The sequence below is a fragment of the Python bivittatus genome, unplaced genomic scaffold, assembly GCF_059951505.1.
Source record: "Python bivittatus isolate LINGU-HERP-01145 unplaced genomic scaffold, Pbiv_v1 ctg000080_np1212, whole genome shotgun sequence".
Lineage (NCBI taxonomy): Eukaryota > Metazoa > Chordata > Lepidosauria > Squamata > Pythonidae > Python > Python bivittatus.
In genome coordinates this window covers 67070903-67094248 of record NW_028277035.1, presented here as the reverse complement: position 1 = coordinate 67094248, position 23346 = coordinate 67070903, and the positions used below count along the sequence as shown (strand labels likewise).

Genomic DNA, 23346 nt, shown 5'->3' with positions numbered 1-23346 from the left:
AAAACACACCCTCTCCTTATCTGTCAAAAGTTCCTTGACACAATTAAGAATGCAGCAGACAACTTCAGCTGTGCTTGATGGCACAAACACAAGGTTTTCTATAACCTTTGCCTGTGCCTTTGTGGTACAGAGGAATGTCCTAGAGAACATTTATCTGCTATATTGCCTGGTCTCTTTGGTGGTTCATGTAAAATACTGGAAGAGGGACAGGGCTGCTCTGATCCCCAGAAACTTTGCTTCCTGGTTGCCTCTAATAATATGATGTCCCTAAGTTGCCACAACCTTTGCACAGACAACTTCTGAAAATCATGCCAACTTTTTGGTCAGTACCAATAAACAAATATAGTAGTTTATATCTTTTGGAGAAGTATTATGATCCTTTGGGCATGCTCAAAAATGAGACTGTCCTAGATCATTTATATATAGGTGTAGTTTTTAGATTCATTGGTCTTCTTGCATAGATCTTAACTTATTTATGAACTATGCTTAAACCAATACTATTACCACTTGACTGTTAGAAGCCCTGAAATACCAGGTTAGGGACAGATTGTCATGGAGAAAATCTATCTACGTGGTCACTAAGAGTTGACAACAGCTTGATGGCACAATCAAATCAATCAATTACAACTTTTAAAAAGACTTTAGTAAAGTCCATCACCAAAGGCTGCGAACAAAACTCAGAAGACAGTATATTAAGAGAACAGGTATAATCGTCAGTTGGTAACTGGCTAAACAACAATACAGATAAATGGATAATTTTCAGATCGGAGAGAAAGGCAAAGTGGGTTTGGGGACTTTTTAAAAAATTACTTATAAATGACAATTTAGAGAAATGCAACAAGATAACCAAGTGTGCTTATAATGATAACCTATTCAGGATGGTAAAATGAAAAAGAGATTGCAGTGAGTTCCACAATGATCTCTCCTAGATGAATGGGTCTTAAAATGACAAAGGTAATTCAATATATGTAAGTGCAAAGTGATTGTGTTGGTGCAATAAACTCAACATTCACATGTACATTAATGGGGTCTGGTGTGTAGTGACTGACAACAATAATCATGAAATAATGGTGGATGTCTCAATGAAAATGTCAATCCAATGTGTAACTTCTGTAAAAGAAAAAAAGTGAATTCCATACTGAGAATCATAAGAAGATTGCATATCTGTGGTGCCATTATATAAATCTATGGTAGTAAAAGTATATTGTAGAGCTGGAACACATCCCTGCAAGGAAGAAATATTTGGAGATTTTTAACTGAGAGCAAAGGTGGTTTGGGGGGAGATGCCAGATGAATATAACATTATGCATTGCATAATGTAGACTTTTTCTCTCTCATAGCGTTAGTATTAAGTGCCATTAAAAATAATGCAGAGCGATTTAGAACTGATAAATGGAAACACAGCTTTAAACAATGCAAAATTGTACTATAGTATTTGCTGGCATTAAATATGGTGACGGTCACCAACTCAGTTGGCTTTAAAACAAAACTAGATAAATTAATGGAAGACAGCTTTATAACCTTTATAGTTATAGCTTCAATAGCTGAATATTATGTCTGAATTACAAGCAGCAAACCTTAAATATCAGCTGCTGAGAAGAAACAGTGGGAACTATCACTGTCTGGTCCAACTTGTAAATTTCCCAATCCTAGTCCACTACTTGCATCACTATACTACACTGGCTCTCATGAACTAATACAGGCATCCCAAAATGTTTGTGGTAAATACCTAACATGGCCTTAATACAAAGGTAAGAAAACTCTGGTTCTCCAAATGTTGCTAAACTACAATTCCAGCATCCTTCACCATTGGCTACCTCTGGCTAGGCTGTTGGCAACAGCTTTAAGTCACCAATATCAGTTGAGCCAAAACTTCCCAATATTCACATTACAGAATACTAACATATAATCAGACAGGTACATTCTGGAAGTTCACAAGCAGGTCCTGAAGGCAACAGGCATCCCTCAAGCTTTGACTGTCATTACCTAATATAGATAATACATCTGAACATGGAATTATCCTTTAGATTTATTCTCTGAAAAACATCTGTAATAATGTTTTAAAAAAACATCTCAGCTAGTATTGTGCAAAGCAACACATCTAACCACTTGAAAAATTACCCACTGCTTAATAATCTTCCTTTTTTCAGTCATGCATTGTTTTCCATGACCAAAAATGAAAAGGGAAAAATATTTTTCCACACTAGGCACAATTCTATTGTGGTCCTAATCTTTTCTCTAAACTGTTTGCCCCAGATGGAAGATGTTTCAACACTTTGATTCCTTTGCCTGCCCTCTGGTATGTTTTTCCGTTCTTGTCCTATGAGAAGATAAGTCTCCAATATAACTTTAGGAGTTAACCACAGACGGTTTCCCAAATGACGAAGAATCTTTGGCACCTCAAGGTCAAAGAAACACATTAATACGTAAGCTTTTGTAGACTATGATTCAAAAAGTTCATGCAATAATAAACTTCACAGTTTACCCTTAGGTTGTCTCTTTTGATCAAAGACCAACACAACTCCTCTGGAAGGTGTTTCCCATAACTCATCCCAAGGCTAGCTTCCTAAAACTTAGAGATCCAATTCTTTCATTCTAGAACACCAAATGCTAGGCCAGAAGCTTGCCTTAGAGGTTTAGTCTATCCTTCCCCAACTTGGGGCCTTCCATACTGTATTTGGTCGGTATCTTCTAGTCTGCAAGGGAAGTGGAAATTCATCACTTCTGGAGGTTACAAAATTTGGGAAATATTTCTTAGTCTTACCTTCAGATCCATGATAGATGATTGTTCTTGCGCCGTAAGAAGTACTGTCTGGAAAGTGACTGGATTCACACTAAGCCATGGTTTGCCTAATGTATTTATTTACTGAATAAACCACAACTGACTGGGTTGTGACATACAAACCACAGACCGCGGTTTAATAAACCAGAACAGCTTGTTCACTTAGACAAAACCAATCAGCTTACAATATTTAGCCTCATGCGCACACCTAGCCAACTCTTCCATCCCTGAGGTCAGGGATGAGCCTCAGGACTCCACTCTGGTCAATCTGCCCGCATCACTGTAATGAGAAGCAGCCCCAGATCGCAGACGGGCGTTCTCTGCCCACCTTTTTCCCGTCCCTTACCTGGATTTTCCTCTTCTCGCAGGCAGGGCCGGTCCCTTGTACGACGCTGTCCAGCACAGTGACCAGGTCGGCGTCCGGCGCCACGAAGCACGAGTTTCTGGCCACCCTGATGGCGTCCTCGATCTCCGCGAAGCGGAAGATGCAGAGCGCCGAGGGTTGCGGAGCCTGTCGACCGCCGGGGCCGGGACCCGGCGAGGCAGCTTTCTCAAACACTCCGAAGAGCAGCTCCTCCGGCTGAGGCGAGGGAGGACTCCCGGGACCCACCTGCAGGGCGGCGCGAGCGGGGAACACGGAGACCAGCCTGCTGAAGAGGTCCCCGGTAGCGACTCCCGGCGTGACCCCTCCGGCTCCGGGGTGGCTGCATTGCAGCACCATTTGAATGTAAGACTCGGTCAACTTTTTGGTCTCGCCGCCGCCGCCGCCGCCGCTGCTATTAAGAGGGGTCGCCTCGGCCGGGTCCCCCAAGCAGATGCGGGCCAAGAGGCTGTGCGAATGGCTCTCCTTTTCCCGCGCATTCGCTTCGCTGTTGAGGGCCAAGTAAGCGTAGGAAGCCGACGGGCGGCTGAGCAGGGCGCCCTGGGGCAGAGGCGGGAAAGCGCCCGGTAGGCGGCTGTGTTTCGCAGCCTGGGCTCCCCGGGACGGGTGGGGGCCCCCCGCTGCCGCCTGGGAACTCTGGCCTCCGGAGGCGCCCGTCTCCCCCTCGGGGCGAGAGGGCGCCGCGGCTTGGCTTCCCCGGTGGAGGAACGCGCGGACGAAGCTGAGCTTGTGCCGGTCCTTGGCGCCCTGCTTGATTTTGAAGATATTGTCATCGGACGGGTTGATGTCGAACGTGAAGAGCCGAGCCAGGTCCCCGCGGGCGTTGAGAGCCCGAATGGCGATCTCGGGCGTGTTCTCGAAACGGTGGTCTTCCAGGCTGGCGTTGCGCGGGAAAAACGGGCTGCCCAAGCCCGTGTAAGTGGCGGCCACCAAGAGCCTCGTGTCTTGCCCGGCCTGCTTGAGCACCAAGCCAACCGTGGAGGCGTTGGCGTGGTTGGCCGCCACGTTGAGCATGCTGGGGAAGACCGTGACCTGGTCGCCCCCTTCTCCCCCACCTGCCCGAGGCGGGAAGGGGACGGCCACCACCGAGATGTTGTCCATGCTCCGCAGCTGGCAGAAGCCTTGGTAGACCGAGCCGCAGACCACCAGGATGCCTTGCTCCGGGTCCGGCTGCAGCAGCTTATTGTAGTTGTCGGTCGGCTTCTTGGCGTGCTCGCAGGACGCCTGGGGCAGCTGGGGAGCGTGGCACAAGGGGTTGTCCTCCTTGGGGCCCACCTGCTCTTCCACCTCCAGCGTCAGGTTGGGGGCCGAGAGCTGATAAAGCCGGTTGACCGCCGCTAGGTAAATCCTGCCGCCCGACCCATCCAGGGCGAAGTTGTTGGTGACGGTGGGCGAGACGAACTTGTGCTGCACCTTCAGTCCACGCCCGAGCACCGGGAGCAACAGGGAAACCACCAAGAGGTGGAAAACACGGCCGTGATCCGGTAACAATACCTGATTAGCGCCTCGCCGATCCCGCAGAACCATCCTGCCTCCTGGGCTGTCGCTCTGCACAGAGCATGAGGCTCCTTGGCTTTGCAATGGGGGGGGGGGAGCCGCAAAAGAGGAAAACCTGTTTCCTGCGGAGGATTTAATGCGCCTCAAACCCTGAGAGACGCCAGGAGGGAAGTCCCGAGCCTTTGTTGCGAGCTATCGACAGCCTTTTGCCTCCTTACCGGACCGGCGTCTCCAATGGGGTTAAAACTCAACGTCTGAGAAAAGCTGCGCCCTCCCCTAAGTCTGACAGCTTCTCTCTCCTTCCCTCCCTCCCTCCCCCTCCCTGTAACTGTGGACAAGCTGCTCGCTCCGACTTCTGAGAGGTCTTTTTTTTTTTCTGCAGTACTCGTTTTTCTTTATTTATGGTTTGTCATGTGAATATGATTAAGTTTAAGCCACTCTCCCCAAACTGGAAGGCAATCACTGCACCAGTCCCAAACACAAAGAAGCAGCTCTTGATAGCAGCTCCTTTACTAACAAATGACTCTTGTCTTTGCCCTTTTTGATGTTCGGAAGCAAGAATGTAGGACTCCATAGGCGGGAGGGAGGGGCGAAGACAAGGAAATCAAAAACTTTTCTCATCCAGCCATAAAGCAACATTGCAATCAGTTGTAAGAACTGACTTAACCAAACAACATTAATTTCAGACAAATCAGCGTGAACCGACCTTCTCATTCAGCTGCTTGCTCTCCCCTCTCCCACCCAATGAAAATAAGTTAGCTCTCAATCCTCTTGAAGTACTGCCCTCCTCATAAAAAGGATTTTACAAGAAAGGATAACAAAGAAGAGAAGGTCAGACTGTCTGGGGTTTGGGGGTCAGGAATAAATTAAGCAGACAAGTATGCGAAGCATGTAAGATGAGGGAGAGGTGAATTAATTCAATCTCACTGTGCTTCAGTCATCAACACCATAGAGCAATGAGGGTGCCTGTAAAATATTTCAGGCTGATCTGCACTGCTCTGTTTCTGCTTTGCCAAGTCTTGGTGACTCTCTAGGCGTGGTGTTGCACAACCTGGTTTTGCTTCATATTCATCTGTCAATATTCCCTGCATATCACTAGCAATGTTCTTTTGCCAGTGATTCCTTGGAAGGTGTCTGAAGTCTATTTAGCGCATTGTTGTGACAAACCATTTAAAACTGCATGTTTACATCACTAGCTGAAAACTGGCTGGTGATTATGTGAGTTATGTAAACATGTTTAGTAAGAACCAGGTTGGGGGTGACTGTTCTACAGTAAAAAGCTACTACCGTTAGTTAAACCATTTATTAACAGTCTACAAATAGATCTCATTCGTCTTGGAAAGAACTGTTGCCAGAAGTAGTTTCTCCAAGTATAGGGAATGTTGATAAATGAAAGAGGTGGGTAAGACCTGTATAGAATTTCAAAATTATTATGTCCATGTCCCCCACTTGCACTGAACCACAACACAAGCAGTCCTTGACAACAGCAGTTTTCTGTTTGTTACTAAGACATTGCCTTCTTCCCATTCCCAGCCTATGAGTGAGATAGGCTTAGAATGTCCTTAGTTGTACTGGTGTTAAAGTAGTATTTTCCCCATTATTCTGAACTCTATCCAGTGGTAGTCACAGAGTGTATAAAATCTGTTAGATTTTGTCATCCCTGACATTGGAGGCAAAGTCAAGTGACCAGTAATGGAAGTGATCAGGGAAGCACCTATTGGGTGTTTCAGACTGATGCTGATTAACCTCTTCTGTCACCATTCTACTATTCACTTCATAGAACATAATGTTGCTGGCATCTGAAATAGGATAACAGACTCATATAGTGTAACACTGAAAGGCTGGGGCCAACCTGGGGGCCTTCAGGATAAGACAGATGAATCCACAAGTTGGTGATTGGTGACCATATAGAAAAGAAATCCTAAATAAAAGTGTGCCCCCCCACCTTTGCAAAACACCTGCCAGAAACTCAGCTCAGTACCCCCCCCCTTTTTGCTACACTTAATTTAACTGGTATTGTGATGGAATGGTGTTTAGCAAAAGGGGAGATTAAAGAGTCTAGAGATGCCCAATAGAGTCCAAGTATCAAATCCTCCCTATTCCTGCTCCAGTATCATGATTGGCTGATGTTGTTCCCATTGGCAGGTAACATGCTAGAGAGGGAGAGCAGTAAAGCTGGAGGAGTCAAACAGTTGCTTTGCCTATCATGCTCTGCACACACATAATCAGGACAACATTATTTAATAGCATCTCACAATAGATACAGTACCAGCAGGATTGACAATGTGGGCAGGAAATGTCATGCTGGAGTTTCCATTGTTTTGAAGGGTGGACGGATAGTACAATACTTTAATTCAGCACTATGACCTGGATACACACTACTGCTTGATCACAAATATATGGTGCTGTCTACTAATTGGGAGACCTTTAAACAGGGATTGAATTCATTTATGGACTGGGATGAATCTTAGCCTGATGTAGCAGGGCTATTCTTAGGTCTGAGAATAAAATAGGAAAACCTCACATCCACTGGGTTTCTCAAATAAGAATTATTAAAGTAAAAAATAAATGCTTCATAGATCTAGTATCTCCAATAGGGTATCTGTGGGCATCAATGTATCTGAAGATACCTCCTTGCTACCCCCAAACCCTCTGTCTGTATTTTGAATATATATATATTTTTTAAAATCTTGTTTAATTTTAATCAAATATAAGAATATAAGTATGCTACAAATCAAAACACCAACCTTCAAAATCATCTTTATTTCTAAAAATAAATACAGAGTTTCCACATAAGACCTATAGGCATTCTTGGAAATTAAAAGTGGCAAGTCACAGCAAGACAGTGCTTTGTTTGTAAATATACACACTTGCCCAGGAGATAAAAATAAGCTGGGGATCAATCCAAGTAATATAGGAAACTAGAAAATATGACAGGGAACAACCTCATCCATTTGTCTTTTGGTAAGCTGACGTTTTGTGACTAACCACACCCTCTGTGGCAGCTCTTTGAGAATGGGAAGCCCTCCATGGCAGCCATGTTTTCAAAATGTCAGATGTGCCTACCGGTCCAGAAGAATTGGGATTCCTGTCCCTAGATTGATGGTGGGATATCACCGAGATGATTTAAATTTATTGTTCACACACTACGTCTAACCTTTTCTGCTTATTTGTTTTCAAGCTTGTCACTGAGCCGCCATATTTTGGGTGGAAAAATATGGATAACCACAAGATGGCAAAGTGATACAGAAAAAGGTCACCCAGATTTTTACAGTTCAGATATGTTAGCCCTAACATTTCAGGTTGTTACTATTCTCATTCCCCACCACTTTGTTCTCATTGATTCATGTGAACTTCTAAGATTCATAAGCATTGTTTTTCCTTGACAGTCAGCTTTCTTCATAGCCCTTTCCCTCTAAGACCAAAGAATGTTTATGCAAGCAAACAGAAACCATTTCATGTATTTCTCTGAAGAGATTATTTAGGATGATCAGATATGGTAGCCATAACGGCAAGGTCAATGCATTGTGTCAAACCAGAGACTCGATTCACAAGCAGTAAACTTAGCCATTAAACTTAACTGCTAAACTTGAGGCCGTAAACGGTGCAGTTACAGGTCCGCCTACAGGATCTGAATCCCACTGTTGTGACCTCTGAGCGTTCAGTGACCAGGTTGCTGAAATTTGAAAGCATAATGGCTGAAAATAAGCAGCAGGGTTTCTTGCCATTCTGTGGTTGGAAATGCGTGATGACTAGTGTAAGCCCTGAAATAGCCTGAACATAGTTTACAAACAAAATTCCTAAACTTGTTATAAAAGGAAAAATCTCAGCCTGGCTCGATGTGGCACCATACATTTTGCATTGTTACTATAACCACTGTGGCCTTTAGGCTAAATAATGTTGGCCTTCAGCCACCAAAATGTTGCCTACTCCTGCCATAAACCAAGTTTACATATCTCTGTGGGTGCATTCATATATTGTGCTAAGCCGAAACCAGACAAGTGACATAATGGCTTGGGATGTGTTTATGACACATCAAGCTCATGTAAAGGGTTAAGGTACTACAACCCAGCCATGTTTCCCTGTCATCTGCATCTGGTTAACCAAAGAGAAAGGCTTACTTGAGTTTACCTACTGGCTTCTCCATCCCCAATCTTCCCAGCACCTTCCTTTCCCTCCCCTCCCTCTCACCAGCCACTGATGATGACGATGATGTCCAGGGTATTATCATCTTATCCTTAGCTTTTCTCCACTTTTACCCCTGAATTCATTCCATGATCATCACTCGGATGAGTCACTGTAAAACGCTGGACGTGGAGATGATGTGGAAGTGGTAACTGGTTCAGAACATAGCAGCTAGAACACTGCCAGTATTGGCTCCCAGCAATTTTCTGGGCCCAATTCAAAATGCTGATGATTACCTACAAAGCCCCATACAGAATAGTATCAGGTTGCATCAGGCACCCCCTTGCCAAGGTTGAATCTGCCCATCCAGTAAGAACATCTCACGAAAGCCCTCTGAGCCTCCCAGGTGGCATAAGGTCAGGGTGGGATGTGACCAGGTGACAGGCCTTTTCTCCTCTAGCTCCTACGCTCTGAAATTCCCCATTCATTGAAGTAGATGCCTCCCCCTCCCTCCCGGGGTTTTGTAAAATGGTCAAAGCCCTCTAATTCTGCTGGGCTTTTAATCTTAGTTTATTGCTTTTTGGCGTTCATCTTGGGAGCAAGGGTGCCTTCTTTGTTCTAGCTGACTTCATGTTTTTACTTGTTGTACTCTGCCCAAATCTTCAGATTGAGCCAGGCTACAAAAACCGTAAAATAAATAAGCAAGCAAGCAATTCCAAGAGCAAACATGCACATAAATAAAAATATGTGTATAGGGTTTATGTCTTTTCTTATTCTGGGTGCAGCTTGCAAGCAAGATTATGTGCTACACAGGAGTAAATCTTTAATTCATGGTATTGCTACTTCTATAAAGTTATGATTATAAGAATGTGTGACTTACAAAAAATGAAAACAGCAGAAGGAAGCTACATATTTTAGAAAATGGTTGGTGCTGCTTAAACTTTCCTTTTTAAAAAACTCAAATGTTTACCCATATTTTTCAACTAAGAAAAAGGTTACAGATACCTACATATTTTGTTATACAATATACAGGTGGAATAGCATCTGGGAGGAGTCTTCAGAGAGGCAATCCTACCAATGCTTTTACCAAAAATTTAGGCTCCTGAATCTGCTTTTCATTTTTAAAAAATATACCTAATATGACTGTTCCACTTGCCTAGTCTGTAACCATTCAGTCTAGTTGAATGCCCCCTTTATAGCTCAATCCACGATTTTCTGGGGTTAATTTCTTTGTAAGATTAAGTATCTAGAGAAGCATCACTGGCACTGAGCCAGAATGTTGCCCTTTAGGAAAAGGGAGGTGAATAATAGCATATTAAGTTTTTTTGGTTAATTGATTCAGAAGGAAAAGAAAGAACTTTTTCCCCCCCATTTTGAGTCTTGCAAAGCCTGTGGAATTAACAATATTTTATTAGGTCACATGATGGTGGAGTCCTTTATCCTTAAAATCATAACTAAATATTAAATCATACAAATAATAACAATTTACCTAATATAATATTTTAGGTCTCCAAATGCATGTGTAGAAAAAAATCAATAATGGGATTGTACTGTCCCCTAAAGGCCTGGAACTAAAAAAGAAGAAAAAAATCATTTTATTTTTCCCTTATTATTAGTCATGTTCCTGTTCATGTGGCTGTTAGGATAGACTTAAGGCACCAATGAAAATCTTCTTTGGAAGGTGATGGCCATAGTTTATTTCATCCTCTGCCTTGATGCTTGTCCTTTGGAAGTGCTAAGCAAGAGTTAAATTGTTTAGTTATGGAAGGCTGTGATGTCAGCATCAAGAGACAGTTTCATTTTGGGAAACTCAACTTGTGACTTTGTTGGTATAAAAAGTCTCCAGTCTAAGAGATGAAGCATGTTGGTGCTAAAAAGCTCCAAATTTTATTTTCAGTTTTCTGAGCTTTCCTTTGTCTGATTCGGATTGTTTGTTAATTTCACACGGACAAAAATCAGAGGCTGGAAGGAGTTCAGGGCAACTTCTCCATAATAGAAAAAAAAAAATAGACATCCTGTGATGTTGTCTAATCTTATTCCTACACCTGCCAATTTGCTTATCCTCTTCCTAGCCCTTTTTCATTCTTCAGATCACTAATTAATATCTAACAGCAGTGACTAGCCCATGTTTATAGAAAATGTGTGTTAAATTAAATACAGATTTTCTTTCCCTTTCTTTGTCTGTCTCATTGTTCATGCTAGTCATATTCCTGATAGATATGGTTATTAACTCTTTTTTTTTAAATGTGAAGCTCCTAATTGCTTGGATTTTATATTTTCAATTTCTAGGTTTTAAATCCAACTGTGAGCAGGAAATAAACATTAGTGTTTTGAAGATAATAACACCTTATGTTTAACACCTTTTATTTGAACGTGTCAGAGTAATTTGTAAGCATAAGTTAATTAAACTTTATGATACCCAGCTGAGTTAGAGAAGACTCATTAGCCCAGTTTCACAAAAAAAGATAAAGATATGGGCTCCTATCATTCCAAATACTATCACTGAATTGTTTTCATTTTAGTTACATTTAAATATAGATGAAATTATTATTTTCTTTTAACCTACCCCCCCCTTTTTTTTTACAGTGTAGTCCTAGCCAAGCAAGCTATTCAAAAGTAAAAGTTGTACACCCAGGAAAAGTTAATGACTTAATGTGATACGTGCACCACATCATTTAATAAGAGACCCAAATTAGGGCTATCAGATCTGAGCTATAAAATTTCAGAAAACCACTGAGCTTCACATTAGTAGTCATCCAAGTTTTGGCTGCCCAGATCTGGTAGCCCTACCAAAACACTGATTAGATTCACATATTGTGTTAAGCCATGGTTTGCTTCATTGTAGTTTTTTAATCAACCACAGTTGGCTGGGTTCTCATAAACCATTAAGCCATAAATCATTATTTACAAACCTTAATAGCAGGATTCTTATAATATGCTAAGATAAAACAAAACAAACTACATTATGGCTTAACATCATGAGTTAACCCAACCACTGATACTATAAGAGCTCTAGAAGGGCTTATCAGGAATTACTTACCATGGAGAAGGCAAGAAAAGGAGGAACTGCTTAATTAAAACAAACAAAAAAACACGTCTCTCTCATATATTCTCTATCATATATATACACCGGTTTTTCATTTTTATAACTTTGCTCCCCACCCACTCTTTTTAAAATGATCCCGCATATTGTGTTCTGAGGATACAGTTTCATGGATCCTGATATAGTAGATTAATCTTACATATTACAGAGCTGGAGAACTAAATGCACACATTTTAGTTTGCAGCCAGTACAGTAGGATTTAGAAATTCCAACACAGAAAAAAAAAGAATCAAAATACCTGTATAAAAATAATACATACATGACAACAACATCCCAAGTCCAAGATACTGGAAACAATGCTACCGCATTCAACTATGATAAAAGCCTGTTTGAAAGCTCAGGTCAGAATTAAAGAATGGAAAGGGACTAAAAAGGATATTGCATAAGAAACTACTAGCAATTCTAGTATCTTTAGCTTGGGAAAAGGAAGACTAAGGAAATTGATGTTTTATAATAAAGATCATACAGCGCCATCAGTGTGCATACTACTGGCTTCATGGAAATACTCACTACTCCCCATGCACTGATTAGTTCTTCCTCCAAGCTGACCGATGGGAGAGCGCAAAAACTGGCATCCAGCCAGGGCACCCCCACCCTCATCACTGGGGGAGAACCGAGGACTGAAGAAGCAGGTTTGCCAGTGGGAAACCGCCTGTCTTTCCACTTCCGCGTTAGTTCACCTGAGTTTCCTCCCATGGTGCATCTGAGCCCAGACACAGAAGAGCAGCTGAAGAGCTCTGGCATTACCAAAATAAGGGGTGTGATGTTGATCTGGATTAACCCAGTGGCCACATATGGAAGGCCCCTAAAACCAGTCCAGGAAGGCAGAATTTTTCCAGGTGCACTTAATTGACATTTCACCAAGACTGACTATCCAAAACTACAGTGAGGTTAATACTTTCAAATATTATTTCTTGCAGTACTGTATTGACATTTGAGGAGCTGGGAGCAGCCTCCATAATAGGGGTAATTATAATCTGATGAATCAGGCAGCATATCAAAATGGATGTAGCATTCCACACTATAAACTAAAGGAGAATTCAGTGTTCCAAAAGATTCTTTTCAGAATGAAGAGCACAGCGAAGTAGGAAGTAAGACAAAGGGTGATCAATTCCAGTTAATATATTAATATACCGTTCCTAATTTTTTACTTTCTCCCTCTCTTTCTCTTCTCCTTCTCCAAATTATTCCACTGTTGTAACTCTTCTTAAATCAATGTGCAATCTTGTATTTGTCATTACTCACTTGTTGATTATTAATACATAATACAGAATATTATGATTTCAGAGTCCATAGAACTGCTCAAGAAAAAAATATCCTCATAGAGATATCATAGAGAACATTTATGGCAAAACGTGCCCCAGTTTTCTGCATCAGTACAAACCTGTAGATGCTAGTTATTAGATAATTATTAGAGGAAGAGAAAGGATTCAGAATAAAATGGCAAGTATAATGTTTCCATCTTTTATGGAAAAAGACAAAATAGAAAAAGAGATGTTCAAGTTACATAACTCTGTAAAATTATTTTAGATTTATAAATACTGATTTATAGATGATATTGAATATCATTTATAATGAATTTAAAATGGTTAGATTTATAAGTGTTGAAAAAGAAAAAGGAGAGAAATATGCTGGAAAATTAGAAACTGGAACCATTGAGTGAAACACCTAGATAACATTTTTAAGGCCAAGAAATGAAGATAATGTAAACTAATTTTAGGAATGCATTTCTACCAAAGGCTATCTTCATAGATTTTATTGTAACTCTTCAAGGGTTATCAGGCAATGGTGCAGTCCCAGTTTTGGAATAAGGCAAACCTCCTGATGATCAAATAATATTGTGACCAGGGGGTTTCAATTTTGCAAATCTCAGTATATCCCCATTTTTGTCCCCACAGATGGAAAGTGTCCATTTCAAGGCAGCTGCTGACTCTGAAACTGACAAGCTACGCAAAAGGACAACAATCCAGCCTTGTATTTTGCATAGTAGCTTGTCCCCTGCAAAAGAGAAGGTTGAGGTTTTAACCAGTTAACAACTACCTCTGCAATTAAAAAAGCAAAAAGACAAACCATAAAAAGGAAAAGCAAAACAAATGAAAAACCAAGCAGCATGGAGTTCATCTCTGTAGCCTGCACCAAAGAATCTAGGTGGCCTTTGGCTAAGTAATTTTTGTCAATTTCATTGCTTTCCTGGACAAGAAGAATTTCAAGGTCAGAAATATAAAAAGTAGTTCACAATCAAAACAGCCCTGGAAATCTTGGATGTATTTTATGCTGGAACCAGAGGGGTTGGGAAACAGAAAGGCTGGTTGTCTGGAGTGCCCTTAATATAGGCACATCCTAAGTCTGACTGGTTTTTTTTCAGGATGTAGCCTACACAGCTACCAGTTTTAATAGATGCATTATATGCCCTACAATACTTTAAGAAAGCAAAGCTGAGAAACATCCCATTATTTTAAAAAGTAATGCCATACAAATGAATGTGTAGGAAATTTTGTGCTTTAATAAATAGTTTTAATACCATGTCATTTTTTTTGTCATAGTATATACAGTGTTAGAGTAGTTCCAGTAAAAGCATTTATCAAGCTAGCCATGACTTTAAAGGGTCAGTTCTAAGCATGACTAAATGTATATGAATTCCATCATTAAAGTGTTATAAAAAGTGAGGATGGTAAAGCAACATCTCAGATGATTTTCTGGAAGTCGGTCCCTCAAAATCTGGTTATGCCATCAGGCCTGGGGACCCCAAGGGACTGGTGAGATCTTGAGGTGGCTTCTTTGTTATTAACATTTGCTGTTCTTAGTCCTGTATTTTTAAAAAATTTTTAATAATTGTTTTTTATATATTGTCTTTTAAACTTATTGTATGCTGTCCAGAGTCACTTTTCCATGACATGGGTGGCCATATAAATCTGACGAATAAACAAACACATGACTAACATTCATTATATCATAGTATACTATATTTGTACAAATATCTATAAAATAATTTAAAATAAAGTTTACCAATAACTTTTCTTGAGTCTTTTGAGTCTTCCTGTTCTTCAGGAATCTTTAATTGGATTAATGCATCCTACTAACCCATGGGAGGCAGCCACTCTATGTAGCTCCCAGACTTATTTTTGCAGCCCCCAGAGCCTCGAAGATAATGTCACAGAATTTGGCAACAATGTGAGTGTCATTGAAACATTGAACACTTGGTTCAGAATTGAACATGGATTTACTGTGGAAGAGCTTTATCACATTTTCTTTACATATATTATCTTTCAGATTCTATTACTTTATATAGAAACTTGCTGTGTGCTCTGCATTGATTAGTTGGACGTGAGATGTATTTTCCAAAGCAGTTTTCCAACATCTCAAAATGGTTGGCTGCCTTTTCTAAAGAGTCTGATGAGTGGACATTTGGTGGAATAAATGTATGTATTTATGCACATATTCTTCTCATCTACAGTACTACATAAATTCATTGGTTAAAGCTTTGTCAGGAGCACAGATCTACCACCCCTTTGATAGCTAATAGACCCCTTTCAATTCTACCAAATACAGATGTTGCAGCTATTCGGTTTACATCCCAAATTGTATTACAAAGGTAATTCAAGGCTCTTCTGCTTATTTTAAGGACAATGGCCTTGTCTCCAGTCATGATAAAATTAAAGTAGTTATGTTATCAAAAAGTTTGTCCTCTGTCATGTATTTATTTATTCAGTGCCTTCAAGTCAGTCTTGACTTGTGTTGACTACATGGACAAGTCCCTGCAGTTTTCTTGGCAGCATTTTCAGAAATGGTTTGCCCTTGCTTTCATCTTAGGGCTGAGAGACAGGGATTGGCCCAAAGTCACCCAGCTGGCTTTGTGCCTAAGGTAGGGCTAGAACTCACAGTCTCCCGAGTTCTAGCCTGGTGCTTTTAACTACTACACCAAACTGGCTCATATGTCATAGCTCCTGGAAAATAGCTGTTATTGGTATTAATCAGGATAAGTCTTTTAAGATCTTGGGGTTTTGTTCTCTGCCTCATCATCCTGGAAAGAACAATGACTACAAAGGTCCACAGTCTCAGAAATGCAATTTTATATTTTGTGAGTTCCAATGGGAATAAGCATATCCAAGCAGCTATTAAGATCTGCAAAGCAAAGATATCTGATTTATGGCCTGCAGGTTGGTAAATACTACATTGAAATCCCTTTGAAATATTTCCTGAAAATTCTTAAGGACTTTGCTGGGTGTGCTTACCATGTGTCCTACTCATAGTTAAGACTGGAGTCAGGCTTGATCTTCATTGGGACTTAATATGCAGCCCTGCAACCTCAGTTGTTCTTTTTGAGGGTCTTCTGGTCTCCCTGACTCTCCAAGATAACTTTTCAACCTCAAGATTAACAGGAAGAAATTTGGATTTAAAATCCAGCAACCTTTCCTGCTCACCATCTGAACTTACTGTTTTAGCAATATGCTGTTCATGACATTTGCCACATGCATTATGTTGCAGCAGAAGGGGGGATGGTGGTTTCAATTGCAGGAGACAAGAATGGAGTGAGTTTAGTTTGCTTTCAGTTCATAGGTACCCTGTCATCTGCCACTGGAAGGAGAAGAAATGAATGGCTATTAGAAAATAGCCTGATACAGTGGTACCTCGGGTCACGAACGCTTCTGTTCATGACCAATTCGGGTCACGAACAGCTCCGTTCGCAAAATTTTGCTTCCGTTTGCGAACGCCAGATCGGGTGACACATGGTCGTGGCTTCCTGTAGGGAGGGGGACTCTCCCTCCAAGCAATAACCGCCTCCCCACCCGCCTTCCTGTCCTCCACGCCAGAAGTCGCGTCGAGCAAGGTTAGCGTTCTCTCTCTTCGTACTGTACTTTGTGTCATATTTTTGTGGTTTAAAAAAAAAAACACATATGGTTCAGAACGGATTAACCGTAATTACATTGAACCTTATGGGAAAATTTGATTCAGGTCGCAACCAAAATCGGTTGCCGACCAAATTTGTAGGGGTCAGAACGGATTAACCGTATTTACATTGAACCTTATGGGAAAATTTGATTCGGGTTGCAACCAATTCGGGTCGCGACCAGAGTCGCGGAACGAATTAAGTTCGTGAACCGAGGTACCACTGTACATAGAATTCACTTTGGTCTTCTATTGTCTCTCCATCTATGCAATTTGATAGGAAAGTGCAGTAGGATCCTCTTCCGAATTTTCCTGTGCAATATATAAAACCTAATAACACAAACATGCATTTTTTTTTTTATTATGCAGGTTGAATCTTGAAATATGGCAAGTTCTTCCACCTGAATAAATTCTAGCAGTATGTGCCTGTATAGAAGTTGCAACAGATGTGCAGAATTCTTTTGTGGCCTGGAAAAATGGGAAGGAGGGAAGAAAAGGCACATGGTTATGCCCCTGTACAAATTTTTCTCATCAAATAGCCTGAACAAAAGGGCTTCTCTTGGTTTTGTAACCATGTCACATCAAGTTGGGTCAGTTAGTTTCTTATGTGGATGGCACCTACAGTAATAACTTACATTCTCCTAATCTGTTACTCCAATTAGTAGGACAGTGCAATTGCATACAAGTGCTGTATGACTTTGAGGGATAAGGTGTGCTGAATCAGTCCATTAGAGCTCATGGAGAAGAAAAAGAAAGAAATCTCTGTGGGGGCAGGCCATTTATGCTCCTGACCACTAACAGCTTCAACTCCCCCCAACAGTGCCTAATTTGGTTCCACTTTGTCCTATTAGATGCTCAAGAAAAGAAAACCAGCACGATACACATTAAATCAAGAAGAACCGAACAGTTCCAACCCATGTAAGCAAGTCTGAAAGGCATGTTTGGAACAGTGAAAGCAACAGTTTTTTTTTTTAATTTTTCCATTTCTCTTATTCACACAAATGATTTCCATACAAAAAGCGTATTTGAAAGCCACTTGGAATGTCACATGCAAAACTGAATGTTTAATAATGTCAAATGTGTTCCCAGCCTGTTAATAAACACAAGGTGGTCTATAGTGTATTAAAAAATAAACTATAAATGGCACAGAAAAATAAAATAATTATGCTAAAATAACCTCTTGCTTATCATCAACCATCAAAGCCAGATTTAGGAAGTACTCAAGTGGATCTCCAACAACAGAAAAGAAGGCTGAAATGCAGTAACTGAAAATGCTTCTCCAGATGCACTGCCATGTGAATACTCAAACTTCAGTTTCCTTACTGAAATGTTATTATGAATTGCCTCAAGAGCAGCCATTCTAATACTAGTCTAAAATAATAATTGAAACAAAAGCCATTTGATTTGAGGAAGGTAAATAAATACTATGTGAGTGTTCATTAAGAAGTATGCAAAGAGAAGGGATTTCACCTTACAGATTTTGAGGACACTTCCAGAAGACCAGCTTTTCTATTGCCAGTCTTCTGATCTCATTACTGAAACTAAACAGGCTGTCCTGAGTATTTCCCCAGGAAGATATGGGAACAGTTCTGTTTTATTCTCTTGCTAGTCTACAGCACTGGCCAAGAGCTGATTGACAGCCATAATTTGCCTTTCCTGGCCGGTAGATGAATCCTGGGGTAAGTCAACCAATCAGGGCTCACCTGACAGCTAGAAGTGCATTGTTCTGCCCCTCAGTTCCCTGTCACATACAAACTAAATGCATCCTGCCCACCTGTAACGCCATAGTAATATGTTTTACACTGCTGGTATTTCTAGTAATCAAAGTGGAAGCCAGCATGCACCTGCTCTGAGGTATTTTGCCTCCTTTGTATGAGACCTGATCCAGCCACCCCACAATGATACAATGATGGTCACGCAGACCACCGTCTGCAAGAACCACCGTCAAATATTTCTGCAGCCACGATCATAGCTTCCTGTGGAAATGCCACATGCCTGAAGCTTTTGGGCACCACATGCAACCACAGGGCTCAAATTGTGCTGTCCTGCTTCAGTGGTTCCAGTTTTGTTGATTTCATCCATGCTTAAATGGTTGTTAAAATCAGAATGGCATACTGTATACAATGGTGTTTTGAAACATAGTTACCAATATAATTATTTTCTTCTGAGTGCAGGTGAATGGCAAAGCTTTTGGAGAGAAGTGTTTCAAGAGAAAAATACCTTGGAAAAAAACCCTTTTGCTGAGAAAGAATATGATTAATCACCTCCCATGATATTAAATGATGCAGATCAAGCAAGTCTTTATCTTTTCATTCCTGAATAGTAAGGATGTAATCCTCAGTGCACTTTCCATGGAATAACTCTCCTGTACATAGTAGGATTTCCTTTCAAATAAGCATGCATGCATTGACACTCTGAATTCTCCATTGTGGAGCTTGCTTCTCTTTGGGGGGATTCTGCACTGTGTTGCCAGGTTCAAAAGTAGTATATTTGAGAAAGGTGACCATCATTGATAAGGGAATAATATCTACACCCCAATACATAAGAGCACAGCCATGAAATTGTTATACTGCTGGCATGCCAAAGGTGCTAATTTGATATTGCCTTTAGAACAGAGTATGTTTTACTCTGGTTTATTCTGCATGAACCATTGGAAGGAAAAAATATTAAGAGAATGCAGTGGATTAATACTAGGTTGTGCATATAGGAACTACAAAAACATACCAATTTCCTGCTCATAAACATTCATTTTGAATCCCAATCTTGGTCCTTGTCATATACACGACATGCTTCCTTTTTTCTATATCTGTGGCACAGTATGTGACGTAGGGCTGGATTTGAGAGAAGAAAATACAGCCTGGGATTATTTGCTGCCTCTCTTACTTTTTTTTTTTTTTGCCAGATTCACGTATGCTATTTTTATGCTTCTGCTTGCACACCTATTTCTGCTCCCTTGTATGTATGTTTTCATGTTTTACAAGAGCTGTGCTAAAATACAACAGCCCCTTTGAACATCTATCTTCTTGCAGACGGCGTTATTCTGCACAATTCTGTGAAGGTGCTTGGAAAAAATTATCATTCCATCTATTTTTCTTTCTAAAAAATCCCTCAGAAGGCCTCACAATCAGAAATAAAGGAGCTAAGTAATATCTGATTGATACACACTTCAGCTAAAGACAGATCAGGGGTTCGAGGGTATTATTGACCTTAATTTTCATTAGGGTGGTACCTTAAAGCTAAATCAGGCAGATTTTGTGAGCTGTCAACAGTAACAATACCTAAAGTTCCAGCGGTACACAAATCCTTAATGGTAAGCGTTAAGGCTCTTCATCCCCAAAGCGTTTCCAATCTCAGCAGGCTCCAGAGAGTGGTCTTGGGCTTTGTTACCAACAAATCCCACCGAAGTTCATTCCAAAGGCAGACGAGTCCCATCCCGTCCCGTCAGAATGGTTCTAAGGACACAAAGCTGCAGCCTGCAAGTGCTTCACTGAACAAGAAGGTGATTTATTGGGGCCCTGAGGAGATTTCTGAGTGGAATCACATTTTGCTCTCAAAAGTCCTTGTATTTTAAAAGACGAACTTTTCTTATGTTACACAGAGCCTGCCAGGCTGTTTAATGCCCAGAATCACTCACAGCACACAAATATATTTTAAGGGAAACATTTGATCATAAGTAAAATTTCAATGATATTCGGAAAATATTGTTCTTAGGTAAGCCTGTAATGGTGGAAGCTGAGTAAATCACTGATAGAATCATTTTACTTTTGATAAAAAATGCTACTTAAGCTAGACATGAAAAGATAAGTATTACACTGATTCTAATTGTTAAACATTGTTCTGGTTCTGGTACTAAACTGAATGAAAATCCCTCATCTATCATGAGCTTCTTATATGATCCAACATGGAAAAAAATGAAGATAGAAAATCTGTTAGGGTTTGGGCTTCTGATCAATGGAACCATACAGGCTTCAATTCTTACAATGTTTTGCTTGGATCTATGTGACATTTTTGATCGTTAAAATATCTTTTTACATAATTATGTCTAGGATTTAAATGTTTACATTTTAATAAGTTACATATAATAGCAAAATTGCTGGAAAAGGGGGAAGGTGAAATGGAAGGCCTGTCAGGGTCTAGTACTTCTTTTTAGTTCATTATTGTTTCTTGCATACTACTTTAGCTTTTAGAAGAATAATACAATAACTGGGCAATATCTATCTGCCCTGACATTTGCCAGTTTTTAGGTCTTTATTCCAGAAACGATTTGCTGCTTTCTAAAGAAATATTCCCAACTGTGGTTTTAACTGGTTTGCCATTAAAAGAAGTTATTATGTTTAATTATTATTGAGATGTTTCCCAGAATTAGGAAAAGAAATTGATAACAAGCATCTGATAACCAAAGGGCAATAGATCTAGTTTCCCCTTCGCATTTTCTCTCTGACACTTCAGTAACGATGAGGAAGCACTAACCATTAAAAACATGAAAAATCACATACATTCCTTAGCTAGAACAATGTGATCTACATTTTATCATTATAGAGGATTTTGTGGTATCATAATGAAGACCCACAAGGCTTATTGGCTGAGTTACTATCAAAGTTCATCTATAGCTTGCTTGATATAAAGAGAATTGTTGACAATAGAACGTTGGGTATGAAAAATGAAAAGTCACTTAGCTTGAGTTGGAGTTTTATATACATTTGAAAGAGGCAGAAAGGCTGACTGGGAAGCTATTTCAGAAGGACCAGCTACTGCAAAAACAACGTCACTAAATGAGGACACAGTGAGGGAAGAATTGATGGGAGGGTCAGAGGCTTGCAAGCAAAATGAGCAGAGAAGATGGTGCAGGAGGAAGTCGCCCAATGAAGCAGAAGTAACAGCAGAAAGAAATGTATGGAGAGTGAAAAGATGGGTGCTTTTTTAGGCAGGAAAACGTGCCCAACATTTCATTAATAAATCAGAAACTACTGCCAGTAGTCTAATTTTATTTTCTTGTAACATCTGCTATAATTTTACATCCCGCATGTAATGAAAAAAATTGTATAATTCTCTTCAAAATCTTGCAATTGGAATAAAAACATAACAGTAGCTCTTGTATCTGTTTACTTGAAACCTTGTATTTCCAGGCAACATTCCAACTGGCTTATCAAGAAAATATCAATGCATCCAATATGAACTAAAAAGAACTTACATAGGTATAATATGTGGTGGAAGCAAAACAAAAATCTACATAAAATGGCAGTAAAGTTTAGAAAATGAAAATAGCAAGAACAAAACAAGAACTTATAGAAGTTATGTTACTAAGACAGTGGAGACTATATTTGTGTTAAGGTGGGTGAATCTAAGCCAGTCACCAGCTCTTTCTATTTAACTCTATGTTTCTTAACCTTGATAACTTTAAGATGTGTGGACTTCAACTCCCAGAATTCCCCAGCCAGCATGCTGGCTGGGGAATTCTGGGAAATGAAGTCCATACATCTTAAAGTTGCCAAGGTTGAGAAACACTGATCTAATTACTTGTGAAATAATTAGGGAAGGAACTGTGCAGTCTGCCCTTGCTGAAAAGACAGAATGTAAGCAGTGTGATCCTATACATTTCTACTTGGAAATAAACTTTTCTCAAGATAAATGTGCATTGGATGGTAGCCTCTATAAGCAATGTCAACCAAGTATATTAAAGCCTGTGAACATTAGAAGTTGTTTTTTTTTTTAACCAGGCACTGGAAGGTCATAAATGTTGGTGCCACATTTCTTTGTAAGTCTAGAGACTAATAAAAATATTGCTTGAAATAACATATCAGAGTAAGCTGTCTTCTTATACCTGGGTTTCAACCCCAAAGGTATGTTTTCACAAGCTAGCAGTGTCTGATCATATTGTCAGAGGTGGGACCTTCCAATGGCTGGAATCTGATTCTAAACATTTCCAGTGATTTATCACTTACTGGCGCGCACCCTCACATCACCTTCTTCTCCAGGCGGTCATTGAAAATCTATAGATCAAGCCGAGTGGTCTTTTGATTGAAACTTCATGAGGCCTTTGCTGAAAACAATTAATAAAGAATAGGTGGGACAATAGCTTTAATAAGTGGACCCCATATTTGTTCTGGAGAAACTGATTAGACAAAGTAGTAAAAGTCAAAGCTAATTACCTAACAAAGATTCCATTTTTAAAAAATTTCCACAACTATTTCTAAATCCTGTCTTAGACCATTGCTTCTTATCAACTACTTTTCTAATTGTACGTGACTGAAAATAGGTATATTAAGGGAAATCCAAATCAGAAACACATTTGTTCTGTGTCAAAATGATGTGGCTTTTATAGCTTCAGTTGCTATCATATCTTTTAATGCATATATACACACATACATGCACACTCAGATTTGCTTTTCTAGAATCTATATATCATTTTGCTCGGTACAGCAATTCGATAGGAACTCATTCATATTAAACACTAGGTATAATTATGTAATTATACAATGTCACTTATGATACATTTCAACTTTTGTTTGAATTTCTAAAAGGAATCTTAATGTCTACAAGATATTAAACATTTCAATCATGAAAGACTCA

At 40.1% G+C, this 23346-nt stretch overlaps 1 protein-coding gene across 3 annotated transcripts in view; it reads right to left on the bottom strand.

Moving 5' to 3' along the window:
• Positions 1–4909, bottom strand: part of PLXND1 (plexin D1) — a 164226-nt gene extending 159317 nt beyond the window's left edge. Inside the window, exon 1 of one of the 3 annotated variants that reach the window (XR_015794916.1) lies at positions 3129–4909. Coding sequence is in view for 2 of the 3 variants with exons in the window: in XM_088134293.1 (XP_087990419.1) it covers positions 3129–4691 (1563 nt within the window). In the remaining variant the exon portion in view is untranslated. The remainder of the gene's footprint in view (positions 1–3128) is intronic. The other 2 variants (XM_088134293.1, XM_088134295.1) reach the window with 2 other exon arrangements.
• Positions 4910–23346: the final 18437 nt, after the last annotated feature.